The sequence below is a fragment of the Sabethes cyaneus genome, chromosome 2 (genome assembly GCF_943734655.1).
Source record: "Sabethes cyaneus chromosome 2, idSabCyanKW18_F2, whole genome shotgun sequence".
NCBI lineage: Eukaryota > Metazoa > Arthropoda > Insecta > Diptera > Culicidae > Sabethes > Sabethes cyaneus.
Genome location: NC_071354.1, coordinates 74607235 through 74621674, shown reverse-complemented (window position 1 = coordinate 74621674; position 14440 = coordinate 74607235). Strand labels below are relative to the sequence as shown.

At 39.5% G+C, this 14440-nt stretch overlaps 2 protein-coding genes across 4 annotated transcripts; one reads left to right on the top strand and one right to left on the bottom strand.

The window, feature by feature from the left end:
* Positions 1 to 5201: 5201 nt before the first annotated feature.
* LOC128737392 (high mobility group protein 20A) lies at positions 5202 to 6295 on the bottom strand. The gene has a single exon (XM_053832018.1). It carries the CDS (start codon positions 6205 to 6207, stop codon positions 5281 to 5283), a length of 927 nt encoding a protein of 308 aa, XP_053687993.1. The 5' UTR covers positions 6208 to 6295; the 3' UTR covers positions 5202 to 5280.
* Positions 6296 to 8051: 1756 nt separating this feature from the next.
* LOC128734973 (stAR-related lipid transfer protein 7, mitochondrial) lies at positions 8052 to 11656 on the top strand. Of its 3 annotated transcripts, none has more exons than XM_053829394.1 (7): positions 8052 to 8441; positions 8593 to 8932; positions 8991 to 9157; positions 9225 to 9572; positions 9629 to 9755; positions 10778 to 10984; positions 11045 to 11656. In XM_053829394.1, the coding sequence occupies exons 1-7, from the start codon at positions 8223 to 8225 to the stop codon at positions 11119 to 11121; spliced, it is 1485 nt and encodes a 494-aa protein (XP_053685369.1). In that variant the 5' UTR covers positions 8052 to 8222; the 3' UTR covers positions 11122 to 11656. The 3 variants fall into 3 exon arrangements, with proteins under 3 accessions (XP_053685369.1, XP_053685371.1, XP_053685370.1); XM_053829396.1 differs by lacking the exon at positions 11045 to 11656 and adding an exon at positions 10001 to 10095 and having other exon boundaries at positions 10778 to 10888; XM_053829395.1 differs by having other exon boundaries at positions 10778 to 11656.
* The last annotated feature ends 2784 nt before the right edge of the window (positions 11657 to 14440 follow it).

The following is a 14440-nucleotide window of genomic DNA, read 5'->3' as shown; positions in this document are numbered from 1 at the left end:
AACGATGGTTCTACAATTGATGAAGGGACCGTAAGGGAAAGTAATGAAGGATTTTTTGGGAATGGAGAGGAAAGAGTGGAAAGGAAGGGGGGGAGGTAATAGGTAGCTACGCTTAACAAGTTGTCGTTGTGACTCTTATCTTTTGTCCAATGCTGGCGGGTGTTATGGGTTCGAATCCGTTTATAATCTCAGATTATAGCTTGTTTCGACCCATGCACCTCCCAGTTCCAGTATTGGGTGGTGCAGCCTTTTTAAAAGGAAAGACCTGTTTTGTCAAACCTTTTTATTTTTTACTTATAGATAAACATGGAAATATTAGGTTTAGAAAGAAACCATTTTCACATTCGAATTCCAATCGAAAACAGTCGAGTGGTCGAGTGGTCGAGTAAAAAAATTGCTTTTTTAGCGTTTTGAGCTAAAAATGATCATATCGACACATCTTCGGAACTTAATTCAACTTTTTGTTAACGCTGTGCTAGTTATCATCCATATGCATCCTAGCAATAAACAATCGTCAGAGTGTATTTTAACCTTCAAAGTTACTTATTTTAGTGTGTTCTACAATTTTTACTTTATTATTCTGTTTTTGAGGTTTGGTCCCATTAAAGGTTTTGTCATTAAAGTTTTCTTGAATAAAGTTCATCAATCATTTTTAAATAACTTTTGACAGGTAGAACCAATCCTTATGAAATTTGGTAGATACATTTGCAGTGTTAAGACCTCTCGTTTAATACTAAAATAATTAAACCTAGATAAATTATCTTGGTTAACCTTCCTAGTGCATTGGGGTCGTTTTCGACCCATCGGCACACTTACAAAGCTTGATACTCAGTAACGAAGCGAGCTAGAGACTTGAAATTTTCTAACATTTCCTAACTTTGAAAAACTAGCATTGTGGGGGAGTTTCAGCTTTCAGCGACATCTAGGAGAGCCACAGCAAAAAAAAGTAACATATTATGCATTGGGGTCGAAAACGACCCAAGTTTTGAAATTGCTCTCATTCATCCATTTTCAATCCGAAATTCGTTTTCTTTACCTCGTTTGAAAGGTATGCCTAAAACCTGGCGAATATTTGTTGACTAATGGCCATTTCTGCGTCGGTTCCAAAACACCCACTACCAGGTCACGGAGGACATTTTTATACTTTGAGGTAATTCATTTTGCGGCACATCAAATCACATTGGCTTGATAAAATAAGACTAGTGGAAGTACAATGGGGACATTTTGGACCCGAATGACCACTTTACTACCGTTCCCGGAACATCTAGTTCGCATACAAATGAAACACAAATTTCCTCAAAACTCAAGAACTAATCAAGCAAATGGAGCCAAATTTGGCATGTGGGAGTTTTTGGAGGCAGGAATCTAGTAGAATCTTCTCGGAGCAAGAGACAGTGAATCGACACCGCTAACTTACGTGCCTGTTGCCATTCATGTCAAAAGAGGACATTCGAATGGCACGTCATATTTGGCCCTTTAAAGCGAGTGATATAGTCCTACGTCATCCTTTCGTATAACCCTTAGGCCTGTATACCTTGCAGTTTTTCTAATGCATTAGGAAGGTTAAGGACATTTTGAGTAGTTTCAACCTAGCTTTAGCTAAATCCGACCTATTTACGGCTTGAATCATTTAAGAGTGCAGAAAATATAATAATGGCAAAAACTTGGAATTGGATTTTTGACTTTTGACCAGTTTTGCGCCATAGTACGGTATATAGAGACCAAAAATGAACCGCGAACTCGCGAATCTCTACAGCAATTCAGAAGTCGACTAAAGCTGCCCGCATACGTTGGACGGGACATTGGGCATTCGTTTTTTAACTCGACGTAGAAATTTAACAGTTTTTCCATGGGTTTTTTATCAAATGGGTTTTTTTGGCTCTTTGTGATTTCCAAAGTGTAATCAATTTTTAACACAAACGAATATACATTCATATGTAATTCAACATATGTAAATCCTCCAAAAGGGCCGTGAATACAGAGTTCCCACGCATCATTTATTCGTTGACTTCAAAGCCGCATATGATACCATCGACCGGAAAGAGCTATGGAAAATCATGGACGAGAACAGCTTCCCCAGGAAGCTCATCAAACTGATTAAATCTACGATGGATGGTACGCAGTGCTGTGTTCGGATTTCGGGTGGATTGTCAAGTTCATTCGAATCACACAGAGGGCTTCGTCAAGGTGATGGTCTTTCATGCCTGCTGTTCAACATAGCGCTACAAGGTGTTATGAACCGAGCGGATATCAACACGCGGGGCACGATATTCAACAAATCTAGTCAATTCGTCTGCTTTGCCGATGACATGGATATTATCGGCAGAACATCTGTGGCGGTGGCTGAACAGTACACCAGACTAAAGCGCGAAGCAGAAAAGATTGGGTTAAAGGTAAATACGTCTAAAACAAAGTACATGCTGGCCAGCGGAACCGAGGCCGAACGACACCGCTTGGGCAGTAGTATATTGATCGACGGCGATGAGTTTGAGGTAGTCGATGAATTTGTCTACCTTGGCTCACTGGTAACGGCGGATAATGATACCAGCCGTGAGATTCGGAGGCGTATTATCAGCGGAAGTCGTGCTTACTATGGGCTCCACAAGCAATTGCGGTCGAGCAGACTAAGTCCCCGTACAAAGTGCACCCTGTACAAGACGCTTATTAGACCGGTTGTTCTCTACGGGCATGAAACATGGACAATGCTCGAGGAGGACCTGCGAGTGCTCGGAGTTTTCGAACGACGAGTGCTAAGAACGATCTTCGGCGGCGTACAGGAGAACGGAGTATGGAGGCGGAGGATGAACCATGAACTCGCACAGCTCTATGGCGAACCCAGTATCCAGAAGGTGGCTAAAGCTGGACGGATGCGATGGGCAGGGCATGTTGCAAGAATGCCGGACAACTACCCTGCAAAGATGGTGTTCGCCTCAAATGCGGTAGGAACAAGACGACCAGGAGCGCAGCGAGCAAGATGGTTAGACCAGGTGGAGCGAGATCTGGCGGAGAGTACTCGGTGTCCGAGGAATTGGAGAGCGGTAGCCCTCAACCGAGTTACATGGAGAAATTTTGTTCAACAGGCTTTGTCTTAGGACGGCAAGCCACCTAAGTAAGTAAGTATGTAATTCAACCGCCCAGCTAGCTTCGAGGTACGATGCTGGTCTAACAAGCCAATCGTCGTATGTTCGAATCTCGGCTAGGCGGTGCTTGCTAGTTAGAGTCAGTAGGATTGTTGCACTGGCCCCGTAATTTTCCTGTACTCTAACAGCCGGCTGCGAAGTCTGTCGATAAAGAAGGGTAATGTCTAAAGACGGTATAAACCCATGGCTTTGCTTTATGTAATTCAATTCTAATTGAATAATTTGCAGTTTTCAAACAATTATCAATAAAATTAATTTCGAAAATTGTGAGTTCCTCACAAGATGGAGCTCTACCCAACCTTCAAGTTTGTGACAGCTGGCTGACAGCTTCTGAGTAGCTGCGCGATTACATAACCTAACCTGTCATTCTGCCTGTTTCTACGAGAACGAATAGATTTCTCGTTCGTATATTTTCTTCGCGAGAAGTAACTAAACTAACTGATCATGTAAGTTTTAGTATAATAAGTTCAATTTAAAGATAATTTATATGTTTTACTTTCAAGAATGGCTGGTGGTGATAGCGTTGACGAAGCCAAACTGAAGGGACTTTCCAAGATCTTCAACAGCGAAACCATGAGAGGACGGGCCAATGTGTGTAGTAAAGCGAAGTCTTTACGGAATGAATTATTAATTTTAGTCCTTTATTTTAGGTCGCGAAAGCTACCTACGCCAGCATCGGTTTGCTTATTCTATACTTTTCATTAAAACCGTCGAAGAAATAAGCTATTTAGGCGAAAAGTTAGAAATTTAATTTTACCATTATGAAATTAAGATCGAACAGTGAAAAATATATTATGCAACAGCGGTACATATTGAAATGGTAAAACAAAACGAGTTTATTAAGCAAGATGAAATTTAAAGTCCCCACAACAATAGGTATAAGAGTTAGTTTTTTTTATTTGATCTGTTGGTCCGACAAAAATCATTTGTTCATGATACACATCAGATCGAATCAAGGCCAAGGTGCGTACTACGTTCCGTTTTCAGAATCTAATCTTATTCCGCCAGCTTTCTAACCAAGAGTACATGACAGTTGTGGGGCTATCGCTATTATTATATTGACTCGCAACTGCTCATAGCCGAAATTCAATTAAAGAAAATGCATTGGAAAAACAAGGATTAGTTTATTCCTTATAGTCGATTTTAAAATTACGAGATATTGAAATTTTTGTTGTCAATCCAAAGTAAACGGCAATTATTCAATTTGGAAGATATGTTTGAATCACTCTCTAATATGACTAGGTAATCATAGAATGGCACCAAACATAAAAATTCGCAATCATGATTGTGAAAATATTTATAGGTTTTATGCGTGTTATTAAATAAAACCTAACTCTCAGAGTGCCTTTGAGTGCGATTTGAGGGCTACTGTCACAGTGAAGCGTGATTCCCAAATATTTCATATGATTAAACTGGGTACTTTAGCAAAGATTTTTTAAATGCCAGAAAGACACTGGGTTGAAACATCGTCTTTTGCGGCAGGCCACGATTACAATAATCAGTTTGCGGACTGCTCAATGAGTATTGATTGAGTTTTGCTAAATAATAGTGTCCCAATTCGACACTACATGATTAATAACGCCAATGATCTTTTTGGAATAAAGGACGACGCGCAGAACATTCGTGTTCACAGTTTGCAAAAGCTGCAGGTATCGGACGATACCTTATCGATATTCTTTAAATGATAAAGCGCGGGACAGTGTCCGGTTCGAAGTCTCGTTATTATGCGTAGTTCAGTTAAGTTGTGCAGCTATTTAGCTATTGTGGGTAGATTCAGAGCTAGTGGCTGCTCTCAATTCCGCAATGGGCGGGCAGACGGCCACCCAAAATAGAAAGTAAACATTTTGTGTTTGAAGGAACAAGCAAAAAGGTTTGTTAAACCACTTGAATAAATCAGCTGTTGTTAACATCAAACTTAGTGATCGAGTAACATTGTTGAAACTTATTTCTATGATTTGATTAAACCATTATGTCCTGGCGTATTTGTTTTAACACGTTGTACCGAGTGGATTAATAGGACATTTCGAAGAAATAATTCTTTAGCATATAAAATTCGTCCAGTTTACTAGAGATGGGCATATGACAAGAACGGACGTTAGCATAAACAAAAAATAACCCAAAATGTGTTATATACCTCGCTTTACGTAGCTAAACTCTGCAGATCCAATTTACGGATTATATCCTTAGCTTTATTCAGCGTATGTCCATGCGTGCTAGACTTGGCCATCTGGTGCAAATCGGACATGTACTTGTCGATATTCTCTAACGTTGCGCCCTTTTTCTCCTCCCCAATCGGTAGTCCAGCCAGGGCGGTCGCCAGCACGGAACGAAGTTTTTGCAAATGATTCAGCAACATTGCATTGCGATTTTTTAGGCCTTTGGTTTCATTTTCCAATTTTTGAATACCATTGTCCATATTCTCAACATGCTTCTCCAGAACCGAATTTTGCTGTTCGTAGTCAATGTTTGATTTACGCAAAACTCTGAGTTCAGAATCAATCAGTTTGTTATGTTCCAAAAAGTCGTCAGTAAAGATGGGTATCTCATAATCTCCGACACGAATTTCACGTTTTTCATCCTTCCCATTAAGATACGCCATATCCGATTCCTCGCCCCCGTTAGTTTTTATCTTTTTGCTGGTTGTTGCCTCGTTATTGTTGGACTGTTGTTTATACTGAGTCACTTCTCGATGATATCGCTCACGATCAGCTTCGGCAGCTTCCAGAAAAGGCCGCTTAACGTCATCCGAAAGGTTGCCCCACTCCTCCGCCATCAGTTTGGTTATTTCAACGGGCGTTGACGTAGGATGTTTAAGCCGGAACGTTTCCCGATTTTCGTTCATGTAGCGCACATATCCCGTCAATGGGTAAGCGGGGGCGTTCGCATCCTTGGCACGCTTCTTTCGTTTACGCTTAACCGCCGGCTTCTGCTGTTGTTGTTGTTGCTGCTGCTGCTGCTGTGTATCCACGCATTTAGGCTTCTCTTTGCCTGGCTCTTTGCCATTACCGTTTTTTGCACTTTTCCCGCTCGTTACAGGGCTATTTTCACTTTCAGTAGATTTATCCATGACGAAAACTAAGTTTTTATCACAATTACAATTATTTTTTTCGGTTCACCACTTTTTCAGGTTTAAATCAAGAATTCAAATGAGATGAAACTTCTATTTTGTTATCATTCTGCAAAACGCACCGGCCAACTGAATGAATTTGTAGAGATTTTGTAGAGATTATGCTCGAACCGCTGCTGATGCGTGACAGCTCATACCCAGCGGATAATGTTTGATACGCTTGAAAGCTTGACACAACACACAAGCAAGGAGTGCACCGAGGGGTGGGCCAGTGTGTAAAAACGAGAGACTATAACCACCCCATCGGCAGGCAACCATGTTTTCGCCGCCAACATCTCGTGTGTGCGAAAATGAGATAGCATGTCAGCATTGCGTTTCACTCAACTGCCAGCAGTCTGATTTAAGCCCGCTGTCAAATTTTGAGCCCAGGACATGCTGTCGCTGACGTTCACTGCAGCTCGATATAGAGATGTCGATGGGCTGACTATAACAATCCACATGTTCTTTCTACGTAAAAAGTTCTGTAAACGAAAATATACCTTTAATCTAGAGTGACTATAAAGCATTGCACGCAGATGTCAGTGCGTTTTTTTCGTTCCAGGTTTGACAGTGTTGTGGGGTTTGTTTTGATTACTTATTCGCAAGACCCAGAAGCAAAAAACTGCAAAAAGGACAAAAATATATGTTACACAGAACTGTTATCTTTTTCCTGCCTCGAAAAAGTCGGGTATTTCCGGTTTCCGCAAACAAGTGGTGCGAATTACAAGTAATAAACCCAGTAGCAATAAAATTAGGTTACAAAGGGAATCAAAACAAAACACACAAAAACGTCAAACCAGAGTTGAGGTTAGGCACCGTGCAAAGGTCTATATACAGAGTGGCGACAAGTCATCCCAAATGTATGCAATGCGGGTTTTCCAAGGTTTTTCTTTCTCTTTCCTGCATGCGCGTTGGATAGGTCGTCTGCTCGATTGGAATGACACTGACAGATAATTATCATTCCAATTTTGACATTGTCGCCACTCTGTATATATAGTCACTCTACTTTAATCGTGCCTTTAATGCAATAACACATATTGTCAATTGCAAGGAAAATTGTACCATACAAAGTGTGATATCGCTCATAAAAGTGCTATTTTAGCTTAAATCGTTTCGGTCTCTTCGGCGCACGTATGGCTTGGAAGATGACGAAAAAGTGCGCCGAAGATACTGAAACGATTTAAGCTAAAATAACACTTTTATGAGCGATATCGCACTTTGGACGGTACAATTTTCCTTGCAATTGACAATATACGCTGTAAGATAAAGTTCCAATTACATCAGACGGGTTTACTAGTTGTTAGTTAGCGAGTTGATTGTAAACTAGCCATATGTGTCACTATGTCTACACGCTAACTAGCTAGCTAGTGGACATGATGACACTGGGCGAGTTTAAAATCAACTCGCTAACTAGCAGCCAGCAAACTCGTTTAATGTAATCAAAGTTTAAGACAGTAATAAGCGAGTTGATTGTAAACTCGCTCAGTATCATCATGTCTGCTCGCTAAGTAACTAGCTACAGTCAGTACAATCAAATAACAAACTCGCTAAATGAGCAACCAGCAATCGTGCAAGGTGGTGCAAGCGTTTATTTTTAATTGTTTCTAACATCATGATGATTTTCGTGATTTTCATCTATATATGTAGTTAAAATATTTAAATGGGTTATTTTTTTTGTAGTGTGTACAGATTTTGTGACACAAAATCTGGCATCTCTGTGAAGAAATGTCAGTTACTGCAAAAATATTGCTGGTGCAGGCGGTTGCATCACAACTTTCCATAATTCTGTTTCTGCGGAAAATATCGTACAATTTACTAATAAAGTGATTTTTCCGTTTGTGCTGCTAGTGAACTAATTAAATTTGCATAAAGAATTGACGACGCAAGCTATGCGTCTAGTTTTGTTGTTAGTAATTGCTATTTCTCGTTAATTTTCTGGTGGATGTTAACCAAAATAGCTAAAGGAAGGTCGAGAGATGAAACTGTTCAGTAAATCGTTGATAGTCGGTAGAATAAATCGATATCTGCGTAAAAATGTAAAAGATCAATCTCCCAACATCCTGCGGCTTTGGGCCACACAATGTGAGTTCGTGTTTGCACAACAGCTTCGTAGGAGCCAGCAGATTTTTGCTCTTTACGCTAAAATCTGGGACGAGCGAGCCCTGCGGGAACTGCTGCGTCGTTTTCGCGGACAGGTAGGTAGCTATCGTCGGCGGAGGGTGAACGTTTATGTAATCGTCGGGACTAGCGCGAGCAGCGCTGGTAGTCACTGTGTTTGTTATCAATTTTTCAATTAGATATTTTTAGCTCTCGCTAAACAGTGGAATTAACTTTGTTGCTTCGTAGGTTCAGCGCCATGCAAAAGGTTTTCTGCTTTCGTCAGTAACGCTGTTGGCCTTTGACTGGGATCGGGAACGAATTAAGTATGAAGACGTTAAGGATTATTTTGATGACTTCAATTTTCTCGAACGGCTGCAGAAAGAAACGATTTTTTGTCCGCGCTGCCAACGACGGAAAGAAATCGATTGCCGAATCGAAGGAATCCGGTATTGTTGCTGCCCCAAAAACGTAACCGATATACTGTCGAAGGAGAAAAATGAATTCACTGCCTGGGAACCGTACATAGAACAGAAGAGTATGATTACTTGGCGCCGAGAGGTAAAGCCCGGCTTATTCGCGTATAAAGGTGAGATTAATAATTTTAGTGGTTATGGACAAGTCCTTATTCATAATTATATTGACAGTTTATGTGGAGTATCCAGATATCACGGCAGAAGATTTTCTGCACGTCCAAACTGATGTTGAATACAGGAAAAAATGGGACAATACAGCAGTCAGTTTAGAAATTGTAGATGAAGACGCATCTAAGGGCTCAAACAGTCACATCATTTATTGGGAGATGTTGTGGCCTGTAAGTATAAGAATTTATAATGGGTTTGAAAATTCGAATGATTTTACAATTTAAAATTTCGTATTAGAAATTATTCGCTAACCGTGACTACGTATATAATCGAAGATACTTCGTGGATCGGTCTAAAAAAGTAATCGTAATTGTCAACAAAAGCGTCCAACATCCAAAATGTCCGCTAAAACCAAGCAATCAACGTGTGAACGAGTACTGGAGTTTTATGGTCATCAAACCGACGACTAGTTTCACCATGCCGGGTGTTTCCTTCATCCTGACCTACTTTGATAACCCTGGTTTATCGATTCCGAGATACATAACAACCTGGGTAGCCAAAAAGCAAATGCCGGATTTCTTACATCAGTTGCACAAGGCAACTATCAACTATGCTGCAGCAAAGAAGCAAAACGAAACAAGAATAGTAAGTCTACCGTCTGTTCATAATAGTACGAAGCATTATTTTTTCCCTCTTATTAGGTTGAGTTCTGGGATAAACATCGTGATCCCGGATTTGAGTATCCCCCTGATTATCTACCTGGCTTTAGCAGCGAAGATTATCTAGAGGCACAGAATGAAAATGATACGAGCACGACTTTTCAAGAAGGTAGGATATACACTAACAATGAAATCCATCGCATTGCCGCAATTGCTAACCATCGTGATAACAGTAGTTTATCCCTGTGGATTCATTTGTTTATTTTTTTTTTGTTTTCCCTGTGATCTTCACGCACGAACATTCATGCTTAAATCATGTGCTTCCGGGTTGGCCAAACGTATATCCGTCGATGACTGACTCATTGTATCGATTAACCTGATTTTTGCCTGGTTTGATTCTTCGGCCAATCCTAGCGGTTGAAAAGAAATTAAAGTTTTGGCGGTACGTCCTATTCCGCATCAAGTAGAATACTTCACCCTGCGTGGGAAAGAATGTGCTAGAACTAAAGGTGACTATCATGGATAAAGTACAAGCAATTCCTCTATGACATTATGTTCTTAAATGCTTTTACTACCATAAAGCTTAAACTATCGGCTATTACACCAGTTTTCATAGTTTAACTATTTTTTTTCATATTTCTATTTTTTCTACCTATTTTTGGTTTATTTTGAACTTCAAATATGAATATGTTTCACTCAGTTCTGGTAAATCTTGTTTACTATTAAGCAGAAACACTCCTAATTAATCAAGTTTCAATTCTAAGCAAACGGCAAGATAAAATCAAATTTTCTTTATTTAACTATCTTATATTATTTATTTATTTATTTATTGTTTCGTTAATATTTGGCAAGTACTGTTGCTTCTTAATAAATTTGCAAAAAAATCTATTTTCTTAATATGTTGACACTTATGCAATTATATTAAAACTGGGATGTACGTACATATTGTATTAAACCAATAATTTTTTATGAGTCTCAAAACCGTCATTTGTTTTTATTTATGCTGTTTTCTAAACATAAATTCCAAATTGTTTTAACCTTCAAAATTTTTACCCTTGTTAGAGCAAAATGTAAATCTGTAAATAAATAATGATAAAGAATAGCATTCATTCCGTGCTTTTAATAATGCCACTTAACCTTTGAATAGAATTAAACAAAACTAATCTAGAACAATATTGTTCAATATTTAAGCAAATCCGAACACCAAACTTGCAGTAACGAAAATGACAGTAACAAACATAAACGGAACTACCCAGCCTCTCTCGAAAACAGACAGAGGACAGATCCTAGACAGCAATCTAGCACCGCATGAAACTCCTCCAGTGCCAGATGGTGCCACCGATGCGATAGCAACCGGGCCATCCTCCCCAGCACCATCAGCAGCAACGCAGGATGATTGTGGGGCGCAAAAGACTTCCTGGTGGAGTTATCTCTACTCATATCTGTATTTCGTTTAAGCATGCTCCAAAGCCGATTGTGGTACCAGCGACTCTACACGTCATCAATTCGTGCAGTTTCTATGTTTTTATGGTTAAAAATGTTGACAATGTAGAGTTCTAACCATTCAAACTCTCTCTCTGGACAGTACAGAATAATTGTACCGTTTGCTCGAGCAGGTGCTGTTTCTTAGACCTAAACCTAGACCTAATCAATTGGAAATCAATTTAACGCCAATTCATCTGCCATCAAAAAATAATCTATTTAGTTGTCTGTTTAGCTCGGATTGTCTAGTCTGCGCCTTTCCAGTTCACAGCAGGATGCCGATTAAGCGGAAAATCCGGCGCATGTTTTAACACTGTTCTGTTAAATTAGAAGGATGACAAAGTTTACTGCTGTTAAGCATACCAAATATTGTGATCATAACAACAGAGTCACATTAGGAAAAAAAACAATGCAATATTAATATTTTTAAGAAATCATAAATTAGGTTTTGCATGTAAATAAAAAATAGCTTTTTAGATCTACTCATCACGACTTAGTTTAGTGTTCCTTATTAATCCAGTTTCCACTTTCGCGTAAAGTGTTCGGATCGAAAACTACAATTGTTAACTTTTGAAAGTGCTAAAATTATAACGGATAAAGAAAATTCACAGATATGATCAATGATTCTAAGCATTCCGAATTTCTACCGCAACTGATTTGTCACTGAAGATTTCCTGAACAGTTAATTCGAATAGAATATTAAATCGTGATTTCAGCAATTAATATTAATTATCCTGATTAAAATTTTCCAAACAAATTTCTTGGTCATTCTTGGGCTAAATGCCATTTTTGAAATTTCTGCGATTAAACCGGTCTTTTCTGTAATACAAATAGCAAACTTTTAGAACATTTGCTAATCAATTGTAAGACAACCTAGAAAATTCGACGCAGAATATTCTGCATAGGTAATGAGATAGGACCAAAGAATGAAAGTTTGGTGACCTCAGCTAGAACGTCAACCGTTGGGCACCGTGGTCGTCAAGTTTCGGCGAGCGCGGAACGAGTTGATCACGATCCTGAGAGGGAAAAGCGCCACAAGATGGACGAAGATCGTAAAAATTAGCAAAAATTCTTCCGGGCTAATGACACTCACGAATTCTATGAGAAGGTGAACCAATCTCATAAGGACTACACATCGAAATTTGAAAGGCGAGTTTTCACTAACGATAGTAAAGGGTGTTCCACATCAAATTGCACCACGGAAGAAACGCTGTAGAAAACCACCTAATTTACCGATCCTTTTCAAACTTTCAGACAACAATATATAACTCATTAGTAAGCTTTTGGCGTATTTGTTTCATTCGACTTCAATACCATAACCGTATGCTTGCACCTTACGCTTAACTCAACTCAAAAAGTTTTGTACAACCTAGCTGCAGCTTCATCTGTACGAAAATTCACTTTTTCTTCATGTCTTCCTCAGACTTGACCTCCTTGGGATGCTTCCGTAATGCCTGCTTCATAATAGGCCTAGGGCCTTAGTTCCGGTGCGTTGGAGGCGTTCATGTCCTTGGGTACAAAAGTGACTTCGTTGGCTTCGTACCACTCCAATGCATCCTTTGAATATTGGCACGAAGATAGATCCGTCCAGAAGATCGTAGGGCCCTCGTGTTGCTTCGACAGAGGAAGTAGATGCTTCTGTAGACACTCTTTGAGGTAGATCTGCCCGTTTACAGTCCCGGTATTCACGAACGGCGCATTCCGTTTGTCACATGATGTATTTCTTGACAAACTATGAAAGTTTCTGCATCTTTACTTCGTCTGGAACATAAAACTTGTGCTGAACGGTGAAGTAAAGTAGCCCCGGAAGCTGCCGGAAGTCCGCCTTGACGTGAGTCTCATCATTCATGATGAGAGAGTTGAGGATTTTCCAGGTGTTTGCGCAAAATAAATTCGTGACGTTGCTTTTCGGATGATGCCATTTTTTCCAATTTTCGAAAAACTGACCGCGATACAAATAGAGTGTAAACAATTCACTCTAAACTATTTCTACTCTTATGTTCAAGAAAAAATACCCAATGGGTAATTTTCTACAGCGTTTCTTCCGTGGCGCAATTTGATGTGGGACACCCTTTAACATTCTGGCTTCCGATCTTTAGGATCCGGTGAAAAATTGAATAGCTAAAGACTAATAGAGCCATCGGAAAGCACGGATTCCCGACAGTATTCTAGAAATATGACAAGGGACCACTTGTAATGGCACTTTATTGGATAACTTTCTGGATGTAGCAGGAAAAGAAACAACTGGGGGAATTAATAGAAAGATTGGTTTGTCCAATCTATCTAAAGGGGCGATCGGTTTGTTAGCTAAAATTACCGCGGCATGACGCTAGTAGACACCGCGTACATGCTAATCGCATTACCTCGTGTATCCCCAAAAGCAAGAGGATTTATAGCACGAATCTAAAATGCGGAGAATACAATGAGATTTCAAGCTGGCATATGATATAGTCGAGCGCGAACAGCTTTGGCAATAATACACGAGGATAGATTTTGCGATCAAATGGTACTGCTGATGAAAGTTACCCTGGAATGAGGGGAATGAGTGATGTGCTACGGCACTCCCGAGTCTCTTTGAAGTGCGCCTGTTCTACCAATAACAAGAAGATAAACTTAAGACGTAGTAAATTAAAACGAAACCTGCCACAGTAGAATAATATTTTTTGTTATATTTACACAAAAGTATGTGTACCCAGACGAGAAAGTGGCATACATATATTTTTGTCACCAGCAACAGTAGCAGATAAACATCGTCGTAGGTGGTCCAGCTTATCAGCGACAAAAAATATATCTATACGTTCAAAACTTGAATATAGGGGAACTTCGTCTACAGTAAGACACTTCTTTTTTTTAGAAAATTTTCATATATCTTTGATGATAGTTACCAATGATCTATCATTCCATTTAGAAGGTATATTTTTTAGCCTTTTTAGCTGTCTGAAAAAAAGTTTCAGTCGTTTTGGTAATAATCCAATTTTGTAACTACCACAAATGTGTAAGTATTATTCTGTCTCACTGTTTCCCAATAGGCGGAAAGAGCGAGACAACGAGTAGTGCATATTGACAAACATTTTTTAACTGAATTTAAACCCTATTTCTTGTTATAAAGAGTGGTTAGACACCCAGGTCGTGACAGGGATACGACAGTTGTCAGCTGAAACCGCCTCCGATATTGGTGGTAATAGAGGTTGACAACATGTTTTGAAGCAAAGTTTATACGGGACACCGCATGTATTTGATGCTGCGCAGTATTACGAATGCAGCGTGTTGCTTTCCCTCTTTTGTTTATCGTAAAAATAAGAATATCAAGAGTCAGAACTTTTCCTATCTTTCGTTGCTGATAATAAAAAAACGTTAGAGTTAAAAAATTAG